This window comes from Panthera tigris, chromosome D1 (genome assembly GCF_018350195.1).
Source record: "Panthera tigris isolate Pti1 chromosome D1, P.tigris_Pti1_mat1.1, whole genome shotgun sequence".
In the NCBI taxonomy this organism is placed as follows: Eukaryota; Metazoa; Chordata; class Mammalia; order Carnivora; family Felidae; genus Panthera; species Panthera tigris.
The window spans coordinates 98,181,324-98,194,133 of NC_056669.1; the positions used below are offsets into that span (position 1 = coordinate 98,181,324).

General features: G+C 43.8%; 1 protein-coding gene and 1 long non-coding RNA gene across 7 annotated transcripts in view; one reads left to right on the forward strand and one right to left on the reverse strand.

The window, feature by feature from the left end:
* Positions 1–1,088: 1,088 nt before the first annotated feature.
* Positions 1,089–10,187, reverse strand: LOC122230955. 4 transcript variants are annotated; one of them, XR_006208005.1, is made up of 4 exons: positions 10,029–10,187; positions 9,001–9,075; positions 8,655–8,709; positions 1,089–2,207 (listed from the first exon to the last, which is right to left on the reverse strand). It is a non-coding gene; the product is annotated as an uncharacterized LOC122230955 (long non-coding RNA). The 4 variants fall into 4 exon arrangements; XR_006208003.1 differs by having other exon boundaries at positions 8,655–8,712; positions 10,029–10,184; XR_006208004.1 differs by lacking the exon at positions 8,655–8,709 and having other exon boundaries at positions 1,089–1,410; positions 2,070–2,207; positions 10,029–10,175.
* Positions 10,188–10,196: 9 nt separating this feature from the next.
* The window catches only part of CD1H11orf49 (chromosome D1 C11orf49 homolog), a 199,086-nt gene continuing 196,472 nt past the window's right edge, over positions 10,197–12,810 (forward strand). For all 3 annotated transcript variants that reach the window (XM_007082131.3, XM_007082130.3, XM_007082133.3), the window contains exon 1: positions 10,197–10,318. In XM_007082131.3, the coding sequence (XP_007082193.2) occupies positions 10,273–10,318 (46 nt within the window). In that variant the 5' untranslated portion in view covers positions 10,197–10,272. The remainder of the gene's footprint in view (positions 10,319–12,810) is intronic.

Consider the following 12,810-nt stretch of genomic DNA (forward strand, 5'->3'; position numbering starts at 1 on the left):
CATCCTTCCCCGCCTCCCTTTCTTCGCGCACATTCATTCGCACCAAGGACCCAGAGACCGTGTCTTAACCTGAAAGGGAAGCAGCCCCCAGCTCTTCAAACAGCGGCGAGGGAAGACGGCGGGCGCCTCGGATCTTCCCTGAGCCCGGCCCAGATCCGAGCCGGGGAGTTCCTCCACGGCCGACCCTCTCCCGCTGGAAGGGCTGGGGGAGCTCCTGCTTCCCTCCCCGGGAAGCACGCTCAGGGTTACTGCGTGGAGTGAGGGCGCGGGGTCTGAGGCCCCAGCCCGCGCGCCGCCCCGCTCTCGGGAGGTGAGTCCTGCAGCGGCCGGACCCACGGACAAACTTTCCCGGCGGGCCGGGCGGCGCGGGCTCCGCGGCGCCGCTTACCGTGTGCGCAGAGCAGGGCGCCAAGCAGCAGCGCGCCCCACGGCCGCCTCATGGTGCCGCGGCCGCCGCCGGCGCTCCCTGCCGGCCGGGGGTCCCGCCGGCTCCCGCGGGACCGCGCGGAGGAGGGAGTCGGCGCAGGGTCCCGAAGGGAAAGCGTCCCGGTCCGCGGCGGCGGGCGCGCCCCGCAAGTCGCCCTCCGGCCGCTGCTGCCTCCAGTGCTGCCGGAGCCGAAGCCGCCCCGCCAGGGGACCGGGAGGGGGTGTCCCGGGCCTGGCCGCCCCGCCCCCCGCGCCGCAGCCCCCGCCACAGCCACCGCGCCTGGTCCCGCCCCCAGCGCCGGGCCGGCCCCTTCCCGCCCTCGGCCCCCGTCCCCCCCCGCCCCCCCCGCTCCACCGCCCCCCGCTAGATTCCCCGGGCCCCCACCCGCTAGCGCCTCCTGCGCTGGCCTCGCTCCTCTTCAGGCCGCCCCCACATTCCTGGTCCTCGAGAGAGCCCCCCTCCGTGTCCCCATTACTACTGCTCAAATGTCCCTAATTTAAAAAAAAAACTATCCCAGCGGCAACTCTCGATCCCTCTCACTCTACTCTGTGCCAGAGAGGAGCACCCGGGCTGACCCAAGTCTCCTGGACGTGACCCCTGCCCCCCTACCAGCCCCAAGCCCAGACTTTATTGATGTCTCAGAATACGCAAGGCTTGCTAATGCATAATCCTCTAGGTCTTTATTAACATCAAACAAGGGACATCAGGGGGCCTGGAGTGCTGTATCTTAACTAGCATTCTCACTGTCAAAATTCCTTTTCTGAGATTTTCTTCTTGCTCCACCCCCACCCCGGTCTAGGCAGCGTTGTGCTAGGGCTAAATAATTCCACGACTCCCCCTTTTCATTTACTCATTTCCTGAGGTGGTTGTCTGGGTCCTGTCGCCCCAGCTCAGACGTCCAGAATTGGCCTAGACATAGTTCCTCCTCGCTGTCTTTGTAAATCAGCGGTGTTAGCCTCTTCACCTTCTTTGACTTTCTGATCCTGGCAAGGAAGGAAGGGGGTAAGGAAGTAAGTCTTTACTTGTAGTTGCACTTTCACAAAGACCTCAGCCTCCTCCAGGCTTCTGTCTGTAGGGCTTTCCAGCTGTATTTAACTTTTGGGTGATTATAGAAAGTTATAAATTCTCTTGTCTTAGCTTCAGGCTCTATCCTCTCCCCAGAGCAGATTAGTAACATGGGTTAGTTTTGTTTCTTGGTTGAATCTCGTCTTGTTACTTTTGTCCAAGCCCCTAACTTCCTTAGGGTCCTATATATCAATTTTCCCTCCAAGCTGATATGCCAACATTTCCTGGCTTTGGATCTTCTGCGATCTCATTAAACCACTTTCCTCTTACTAGTAAATAGAATCAGGAAGCCCCAAATGCCCCATGTTAGCTGAGGGGAAAGTAATTTGGTATAGTGCAAAAGTGGCTATTAGGAGATTTCTCCAATGGATAAGTTTGACATTTCATCCTTGCTTGTTTTCAATTTTTCAAAGGATTTCACTTCAAATTATCATCCTTTACCAAAGCTAACGTTAACTTTGCAACAGCAACAACAACAACAACAAAAAGTAAAGTGTTAAGTCCTTTAGCCAGTACTTCTGTATACTGTTCTGCCTGAAATTTTTACACAGATGAAATGTGGTTGAACTAGCATCACCATGGTAACTAATATTGAGGCATTTTCTCTGTGTGTAGTTCTTCGTGCTGACTGAAGGCGGCAGTCGAGTCAGGTCAGGTTTCTGTGATCTTCCTGCTGGGAAAGACAGTCCACCTTTATGACCTATGGCACCTCAGCCTAAAATCCAAGGAGAAAAAAAGTGAAAAGTAGAGCCTGATTTTCAACACACATTCCCCCACCCTCACAATGTTTGTGATGCGACCTTGGTTTGTCTCAGGGTTTCAATATATGCTGTTTATATGCTTTTCGACCTGTTGAGAAAGATCTTATGATTCTGGAGACCATATTTTTTTTCCACAGGAAAACTAAGGACATGTGGTATAATGAATACATTTGTCCCAAAAAATCCAGGACAGGCAGTCACCATACTTTCAATGTCAGGGGATTAAGAATTTATAAACATCTGTATGCGAAGGATAGGTTTCTTTCCAGAAGGCATGATTTATGTTGTTTTTCTGGGATTGAGGAGGAAGGGGGAGGCTGGCTGTCCCTGTCTGACTCAGGCTCAAGAGACTGAATTTTGTGTGTGCATCCCAAGTCCCCCTCCTCCATGGTTCAGTGTGGTTCTGGTGCACAGAGCCATCCCTGGCTGCTGTGAGTCACTGAGAATATCAATGGGTAGAAACGAATGAACTTCGTGCATAGTCCCTGCCTGGGTCACCCCCTAGAGTGAGTTAAGTCTTGGCTGTCAGAAACTGCTCCTATGCCAGGAGTGCTAAGCTATATTTATTTTTACCAGGCCTCTCAGACTTTCTTGTTTGGAGTGAGAGATCCTGAAAAGGATGCCAGAATGGGCTGTTTGTCTCCTTTTTGTTGTCCTTTGGGACATGCCCCTAGCAAAGTTGTAGGGGACTGCCAATTCCAGAGGGGTCTCAGAGGCATTAGTTTCCTCAGAAACACCACCTTCTTCCTTCATCCTTCCAGGACACACCAGGGAACTGAATTTCCAAAATCAGAATATTGCCCTGAATTAGACCATCACTAATGGCCTTTACAAAGGAAACACAGGGAGTGCTACAGAAACCAGATAGAAATGGGCACTATTTTGATCCAATTGGGTTGGCAGAATTCTCTTATAACCTAGGCATCACTCAACAACCTGCATTTCTAGACATAATTCATCTGAAAGAGTAAAAGGCCTGAAGTTTTACACTTGAAAACAGTTGTTCTCAATCAGGAGTGATTTTCCAGCCACGGGGCGATCCCAGGAGACACTTTGGGGCGTGAGTGCCACTGGCAAATACTGGGTAGACTCCAAGGATACTGCTAAACATCCTCCAATGATCACGACATCCCTCCCCACAAAGAATTATATGACAAAGAATTATCCAGCCGCAAATTTTAATATTGCTGATGTTGAAAGACCCTGCTTTGAAAGATTAAGAACACGAGTCTGCAACGAACTTCTCCATCTCTTCTCCAGAATCACCTTTTTGTCAAGGCAGTGTGAATGGAGGGAAAGAGTTCTTAAAACTGTAGAAGGAAAAACAAAACAAAAGCACAGCTAAAGGAGCTTAAGGGGTCCTACACCTGCTTCTTCTGCCTAGGGAGGCTTATTTCTGGTATTTGTTCACTTAGTAAGTATTTATTAAGGGCATATTATGTTCCAGGCAATGTAGAGGCAGTGGTAAGTAGATACATGGGGTCCCTAGAACTTACAGACTGATGGCTGGCATTGGGAGGGGACACAATGCAGAGGCATTGAAAGAATGATCCCACAAATGACTTTAAAGCTGTAAGTGATAAGGACATTCAAGGACAAGTACTGAGTTCTATGAAAGGAGAGACTTGATTTAGAATTGGGGATGCAAGGAAGGCCTGTTAGAAGCCCTGACGCTTAAGCTGAGTAAGAGTCTTCAGGCTGGGAGTGGATGGGGAGAGCTTTGTTGCAGGCAGAAGGAGCAGCATTTGCAAAGGCCCTGAGCCAGGAAAGAGTCCCGAGTATTTATGAGAAAGTATCATTAACTGTTAGCAATGGGTGCTTTTATCTAAGTCCAGGGGGCTACTACTGGAGAAAGGGAGAAAAAATGAAAGTATAAGGAAAGGGTCTGATTGGCATTTCTGTGCTTTCTTTAATCACAAACCTTCACGCCACCATTTCTAGAGTCAGTACTTTTCATGATCTAACTCAGTGGTGGTACTCACATCAGGGGCTGGGGGACAATGGCTGATTCAGTTCCCTGGCCTAACATGGGGCCCACCCTGAAAAGTGAGACATTCTAAGCACATTTTTTTTTTATCTCCTGAAAGCTTGATATTCACGTATTTGGCATATATAAGTAGAGCCTTTGCAGCAAATACTTCTGCCCGTCTTGTTTATTTCAGCAGCAAAGATAAATTTAGAATGGTGGATAAACAGATGGATCAATGAATAAAAACTCATTTAATTAACAAACATATATCAAGCATCTATGCAAATGGCCTCTCCGTTTTCACTTGCCCTTTATAATTCATTCTCTACATTACAGAAACCAGAGTGACTTCTTAAAAAACATAAATCAGGTAATGTCATTACTGGGCTTAAAACCTTCTGATGGTTTCCTATTGCACTTGAAATAATATCCATACTTCTCATGTGGCTTTCAAGGTCCTTCATGATCTGGCTTCTGCCTCCTACTTTGACCACTTCTCCCCTTATTCATTTTGCTTTAGTCACACTGGCTTTCCTTCAGCTCTGCAACATGCTATCATTTCTTCGAGTTTTTGCATGAGCTACCTCCTCTACTGTTTCCCCAGGCCCTCCCATGGCAGATCTCAGCACAGCATACCAGCCTCAGAGAAACCTCATCTTATCACCCTAAAGTTGCCTTGTTCTCCCTCCCTGCCTTTACCCTATTTTATTTAGGAGGTTAGATAAGGTTTCCCGAGGTGATGGCATTGGCCTTTGTCTTACAGGATGTACAAAAGTTTACTAGGCAGAAAATGTGGGAGAGGTACATTCTAGGTAGAAAGAAAAACTTATACCAAAGCAAGGGAGTGGGAAAGACCCAGTATGCTTGGGAAGAGTGAGTAGGAAAGTATGGCTGGAGTATTACATATGTAGCGAAGAGTAAATGGCAAGGTGGCTGGAAAAATAGGTTGGGACCAGACTGTGAAGGGATATATATTGTCTGCATGTTTAGGAATGTGCTCCAGCCTAGTCATGGTGAGTCAGCAATTTATTTATTTATTTATTTATTTATTTATTTATTTATTTATTTTTAGTTTTGTTTATTTTTGAGAGAAAGAGAGAGCGCGTGCGCCTGTGCAAGTGGGGGAGGGGCAGAGAGAGAGGGGGACAGAGGATCCAAAGTGGGATCTGCACTCATAGCAGAGCCTGATACAGGGGCTCAAACTCATGAAAACTGAACTGTGAGAGTCTGAACTGTGAGATCATGACCTGAGCTGAGTTTGGACATTTAACTGAGTGAACCACCCGGGCACCCAGCAACGCTTTTAAAGTATTGAAGTAACTTGGTCAGATTTGAGTTTTAGAACAATAAACTCTTGTAACAATCTAGGGATGAACTGGGGGAAAAATAAATGCAGAGACTGTAGCTTTTTGTCCTAAGATTCTAAAGTTTGGGAACTTACAATTCATATCCTAAGTTTATTTAGTTATTCCTAGTATATTCCCTCTCATCCTGAATGAATTCTCTTAGCTTGTCCACATGCGGCATTGTTCAATATGCCTTTTGTTTGCTGTTTTTTTGTTTTGTTTTGTTTTCTGGGCATTTCTTAACATGCAGTGATCTCTCACACACAACATTTAGGTATATGAAGGATATGCCAATGCTCTGTTTGCTTTTTAAAAAATTTTTAATGTTTATTTATTTTTGAGAGACAGAGCATGAGAAGGGGATGGGCAGAGAGAGAGGGAGACACAGAATCCAAAGCAGGCTCCAGGCTCTGGGCTGTCAGCACAGAGCCTGATGTGGGGCTCGAACTCATGACTGGAGCCGGAGTCGGATGCTTAACTGACTGAGCCACCCAGTCGCCCCAGTTTGATTTTTTTTTTAAGTTTACTTATTTATTTTGAGAGAAAGAGAGCTATCGGGGGAAGGGCAGAGAAAGAGAGGGGAGGAAGAGAGAATCCCAAACAGGCACTGTTAGCACGGAGCCCGAAGACTGGCTCAAACTCACAAACTGAGATCATGACCTTAGCCAAAATCAAGAGTTGGTTGATTAATGAGCTACCCAGGTGCTCCTGTTTGATTTTTTAAAAGTTTATTTATTTAAGTAATCTCTACACCCAACCTGGGGTTCAAACTCACAACCCTGAGATCACTGCACTCTTCTAACTGAGCCAGCCAGGTGCCCCTCTATTTGATTTTTAATGCCCTTCTCAACAACGCCTTGCATTTTGCTGGCCTTTTTGTTTAATGAATTTATTTCATGAATTGATTCCTATGAGGAAACCATAAATCCTATGGATTGGATAGATTTAATTTTCTAGGCTTTTAATCTGGGGGGGGGAGTCTACTTAACAGGTATTTATTCTGTCAGGCACTATGCATGTCCTAGAAACTTAAAAATGAGTGAACATTGTCTCTTGCCTTCAAGGAACTCACAATCTAGTAGGACAGTTCAAAGAATTTTTTTAATGACATAAATGCTTATCAAGTGCATACTCGAGGACAGAGGAAGGCACAGCTAAGTTTTGTGAACTACCAAGAAAGATCAGAAAATCTCTTTCCCTTTCAAACTGTATGAAAGTATAATTCCCAACTCTTTTTACAGCATTTGAAAATATAATATAACAAGAAGGTTCAAGTCTGTAATCACCTTTGAGCTCCGGTTCAATTTAAGCCATGTCCTCATAACCGCTTGCTTGTAATGCATTAGTTATTTTTAACTAAGAGTTTGTGAATGTTTCTTTTTCTTTTCTTTGCAAATTCTCCCAAATCTCTGGGTTGTTGACCTGTAGCAGTTCAAAATGACTTGTCTGTAAATAGCATTTTTTAATTTGAACATGTTAATCCCATACAGTGGCATCACACTTAGTTTCTGCTTTGCTTTTACGGAAGATAAGTCTTTTAAGAAGAGCTCAGCATGAATTTCATGACCTGCATTTCTTAGTAGCTACTTTGCCTTTAGCATCTTTTCTGCTTGATGAGTCGATAAAAGCTTGTCCTAGTTTCTTGAACCTATTTTGTAGCAATAATTCAGCCTGCATTTTTTCTTTCCTTATTGTTTCCTTGAAGTTTAAAACTATTTAGTACATTCATGTTTGCTTTCCTGTAGTTCTCAATTTAAGGGAGAAATTTCTTCCGTGTCAGTCTCATCATAGGTCCTCTGCAGAGCCAGAGATGTCTATTAATTTTCTCCTTATAATTAGGAATTATAATCTGATAAACTAATGTCTCCACATATCATCTCTTGTAGGTGTTTTTCTGATTGCTTTGACCTTGATGTTTCTGTTCCTTATGCTGTAGGAATGACTTTAACATCTGGTACCTTCCCTATGCTTTCATCAATTTCATATCGCTTGCTTACACTCAGGTTGTGGAGCTGTCTTCTGAGTTGGTTGTTTACCGGGATGATTATTTGCTTAGGTAACCTTTTCAGAAGTATGTTATGATAATTTAAGAATCTGAAAACCCATCCAAATTGAAAGTTGACATTTTTTTTCTTTCCTTAACATTCAACAAGGTCACAGAATTACATCTGCTTTTAACAAGTCTTGCGTATTTCCACTCTTCTTAAGACCCATGTTGTGTTTATTTCACTAAAAAATGTCCTCTGCTACTGAAGTGTGGCCAAAATCTGTTATCATGTACTCTATGGTAGAAGAGAAGTCTAAAAGTAGCTGTTCCTTCTTGGGAAAAACAAATACTATCTGGAAGGTCATCACTTCTGCTTTAAAAATATTTTGAAGATTTTCAAGTCATTTATTGTTTGTTTTCAAGTTATAATACATACTTATTATAGAAAATTTTGAGAATATATAAAAGTATAAAGAAGAAAAATAAAACAGTCAGTAATTCCAACACCAGTAAGGCTACCTGTTATTTCTGTGCAACCTCAAATTTTCTTGAAGCCTTAGTCTAGCAACCTCCTACCCTTTTCTTCCTCAATAGACTGTTCAAGACATTAAGAGTAGAAGGCTGACTTTAAATATAAGGGTCCTTAGGATTTTTATGGAAGGGATGGAGCTGTAGGAAAAAGCTACTAATTGCTCCAGAGATGACATCTTGTTCTTATTTAGCTTTCTTTGAGTCATTAACAGTCGGGCGCCACTGGTGCTGAAACTTATCATTATTATAACCGCAAATGGGTTAATGCCCAAACAAAGCTATATTCTTGGGGCTGGTTCCCAGCTCCACCACACAGATCCCAACAGCAGCACCCTCCAAGTCCCAGGATAATGCTCCACAAATAAGAGGATGTCAAATGTTCAGCCTGGACTTGAAATTCTCTTCTTTTATCTGGGAGCTTCCAGTTACTGGCAGGGCAGAGCAAAAGGAAAAATAAATAAATAAAAAACCAAGCCAACAAACCCTAAAAAAAGAGGCTGTGTGGTTTAGTGGTCAGACCACTAGCCTGGAGGTTGGGATAGCTGTGATCCAGTTCTAGCTCTCTCACCGATTGGCTGGATGATGCTAGATAAGTCATTTTCCTGCCATGTTCCTCAGTTTCTCTGCTAAAAAAAAAGGGAGAAGTACCTTAGGAAGTTTTTATGAGGACAAATGAATGATCTGCAAATAGCTTCGGGTTGCTTGGAAATAAAATTGTAAACCTTAATAATTACTATCCTATTACTTTATTAATAGCATAGTAATAAGTCACAGGTGTGAAAGTTATGAAACTTCTATACCCTCAAGCTGCACTGGGGGGGGAGGGGCAAGAGGCAAGCATCGAGGAAGAAAGCAAATATTTTTATCAAATTTGCAGGACCTGACATTAAATACCAAATTAGTAAATTCATTACCTCGAGATCATAAATGCAGGTCCTAGTTTGGCTCTGATCCTTACCACATCCAAACTCAGAGTGACTCACAGGAGCCTAGAAATAAGACACATATACAATTTTAAGGGAAAGGGAGAATTAGGAGGTTTGAAGCTCCTGCTGGAGAAGGCTAAGAATAGACCGCGGACACAAAGAGAAGAAGGTCCTCTTTCCCTTTCCTCCCAGTGTAGGTGGTCCACTGGCTTCATGGATATTCCTCCCATAGCATGATTTTTCTTTCTTCTTTCCTACCTGCCTTCCATATCTTTTTCTTCCTTCTTTAATTCACTTCTTTCTCATTTTTTTTTTCACAAAAATCTCACATTGTGGGAACTAACTTAAAAAGTGAGGATACAGTGGCTTTTCCTACCAGGTTTCAACTGTGACAGGAACTACAGACCACTAACCTGTTGCTGGAGTGGAGAGGAGCAAAAAGAAATATCTGGGTATCTGGGAAGTTAAACACCAATGAATGCTTTCCTTTCTTAAAAGAGAAGTCATCAATTAGGCATATAAAGGGGGAAAAAATCTGGTAGTGTCCTTGTTTGTGAACCCCATCCCCTCAAGAAATGAAATGTCTTGGTAGGAAAAAAGAAAGACACTTGGGAAGGGTATCAAATAGTAAGGGATAGGAGTAGAAATTGGGACTAAAGATAAATAGGATTTTGAGAGGATATATTAATGAACTAGAGGATTTAATAAGCACCTTCTGCGTGTCCAGCCTGGATATAGGCTGAAAAGACACATTCCTGACCTCAAGGAGCAGCCAAGATATACGCCTGTGAAAGCACTTGGTAGCAGTTTAAGGCAGCAAATAATAAAGAGATAAACATAGGTCATGGGGCATTAAGTGTTTATGGGAATTTAGGGGTGGGAGCTATTACTGCAAGTTAGGATAACAGCTGTATAAAGCAGAAATAGCAGTTATGAAATTCAGAAATCGCGGACGCGGAGGGCTGGCAATAACTTTTCGACACCGGGAAATGTGACAGATTCAAGGGAATCTCCACCTCAAATTCCTCTAAAACCAGCTCCTCAAGAATGGGAGTCCTAAGAAAACTCGACCGCCGTGAAGCGACTGCTCCCGGAACCGGTGTGGCCAGCTTGGGGTTGCGATACGGAGACTGTTGGCGAGACACCCTTTCCACCTCCCGCCTCCTCCCGCCGCGTGGTTGCCATGGCAACGGAGAGAGCCGGCGACCTGGGTTCCGGAAGCCGGAGAGCTAGAGCTTTGGAAGCTACCGTGGTCAAAGGATGCTGAGTCCAGAGCGCCTAGCCCTACCGGACTACGAGTATTTGGGTAGGAGCTTCCTTCAGCTTCGCAGAAGGAAAGAAGTGCAGACAGTTAGGCCAGGGTCGGGGGAGGAGGCGGGGCGGGGCCTGAGTGGGGCCCGGGCCGGGTGGAGTAGGGAGGGGCCGGGAGGGGGCGCGTTCCAGGGCCTGGACTTGCGGGGAAAACAGCATCTGGGGGTCAAAGCATGTCTGAAGTGTCCGGGGCTCAGGCAGTGTGGATGGTGTTCAAAGGGGGATAGGTTGGAGTTGAGAATTTGGGGGCCCTTTGGAGATCTTATAGATAATGCTGGTGGTGCAGTAACCTTGGAACCTGAAGTGCCAAATCAGTCATTCTGTGAACAATCATTTTACCGTTACAGCCGCCACTGGCATTTTTGAGCATTTCTTTTACGTTAGGCACTGTGCTAATCAAGCATTTCGCATGCATTTTTACTTAATCTTCACAACAGCCCTAGGAAGAAATACGATGTTTTTCCTCCATTTTGCAGACGGAGAAACTGAGGCTGAAGAGGTAGCTTGGATAAATAAGGCCACACAGTTAGAAAATGGTAGAGCTAGAATCAGAGCCTCATTTGGCCACTCCAGAGCTTGAGCTCTTGACCACTAAGGCAGTAGCTGTAGTACTTTACTGAGCACCTTCGATGTGTGAGGCCTTTGCTGGATGAAAAGAGGATGTATATATGTTTGCGTATATGTATGTGTATATATACGCTTATGCTTAAAAATGATAGGCTAGTTTTTAGAGCAGTTCTAAGTTTACATAAAATCAAGTAGATGCACAGAGCGGTTCCCATATACTCTCTCCCCCTGACTCGGTTTCCCCTATTATTAATATCTGACATTAGTGGAGTACATTTGTTATAATTGATGAACCTAACCAAAGTCCATGCTTTACATTAGGGTTCATTCTTTGTGTTGTATAGTTTTGCGGGTTTTGACTAATGTATGTCACGTGTCTGCTGTGAGGGTATGGGCAGAGTAGTTTCACTGCCCTCAACATCCTCTGTGCTCTACCTATTCATCCTTTCTCCTGCCCCCCCCCCCCCCCAACCCATGGCCTCCACTGATCTTATTTTACTATCTCTGAAGCTTTACAGAATGTCATATAGTTGGAGTCCTATAGTATGCAACCTTTTCAGATTGGCTTCTTTCATTTGGCAGTATGCATTTCAGGCCCTCTATGTCTTTTCCTGGCTCGATAGCTCATTTCTTTTTATCACTGAATAATAGTCATATAGATGTATTATAAAATTTTTTAAATTAAAAACGTTCTGGTTTAAAATTCTAAAGTGGTAATATGGAAATTGGGTTAAAAATATAAAGAAGTTTATGGTGAAGTCTCCTCCCGCCTCCCTTCCCCTAATGCCAATTTTCCTCCACCCTTAGCACCATAACAGTAACCACTATTGTGGGCTTCCTACGTATCCTTCTAGTAGAATTAGTTTATTATGTACCTAAGGGAGAATATAGTGCCTACTTTTTTTCATTTAATAGATCTTAGAGTAAGATGTCGGTCTTAGCTTCCTTCTTTTTTAAAAATTTTTTTAGTGTTTATTTATTTTTGAGAGACAGAGAGACAGAGCACAAGAAGGGGAGGGGCAGAGAGAGAGGGGGACACAGAATCCAAAGCAGGCTCCAAGTTCTAAGCTGTCAGCACAGAGCCTGATGTGGGGCTTGAACTCATGAACTGTGAGATCATGACCTGAGCTGAAGTCTGGCGCTTAACTGACTGAGCCACCCAGGTGCCCCAAAAGCTTCCTTCTTAAAAAAAATTTTTTTTGAGGGTGCCTGAGTGGCTCAGTCAGTTAAGCGTCCGACTTCACTCAGGTCATGATCTTGGTCTGTGAGTTCGAGCCCAACGTCAGGCTCTGTGCTGACAGCTCAGAGCCTAGGGTCTGCTTTGGATTCTGTCTGTCCCTCCCCCACTCATGCTCTGTCTCTGTCTTTCAAATATGAATAAATGTTAAAAATTTTTTTAAATTAAATTGTTTTAGCTACATAGTATTTAAATAATTTAACCAATTCTCTGTTGGTAGACAAGTTATTTTTAGCCTTTTGCTATCACTAAAAATACTCCACTGAATAACCTGCAATTTTGTTCCTTTACTAGTATATCCGCAAAGATAAATTCCACAAAGTAGAATTGGTGGATCAGAGGCATATACATTTTATCTTATTTTTTATTTATTTGGGGGGGTGGTATATGCATTTTACATATTGATAGATAGTACTAAATTGCCCTTTATAGAGGCTGTCAGCAATATAAGAATGCCTGTTTTCCCATGGTCTTTCCAACAAAATGTATAAAATTTTTGAACGTTTTCAACCTGTTAAGTGGCAAATAGTCCCAGGGTGGATTTAGTGTGCATTTATTTTATGCAATTGAGCATCTTTCTGTCAAGTTTAACTTTGTTTCTTGAAAGGTATATGGTATATATAGAGAGAAGTGTATAGATATGTGTATATACATATGTGTATGTATGTATATATGGAGAGAGA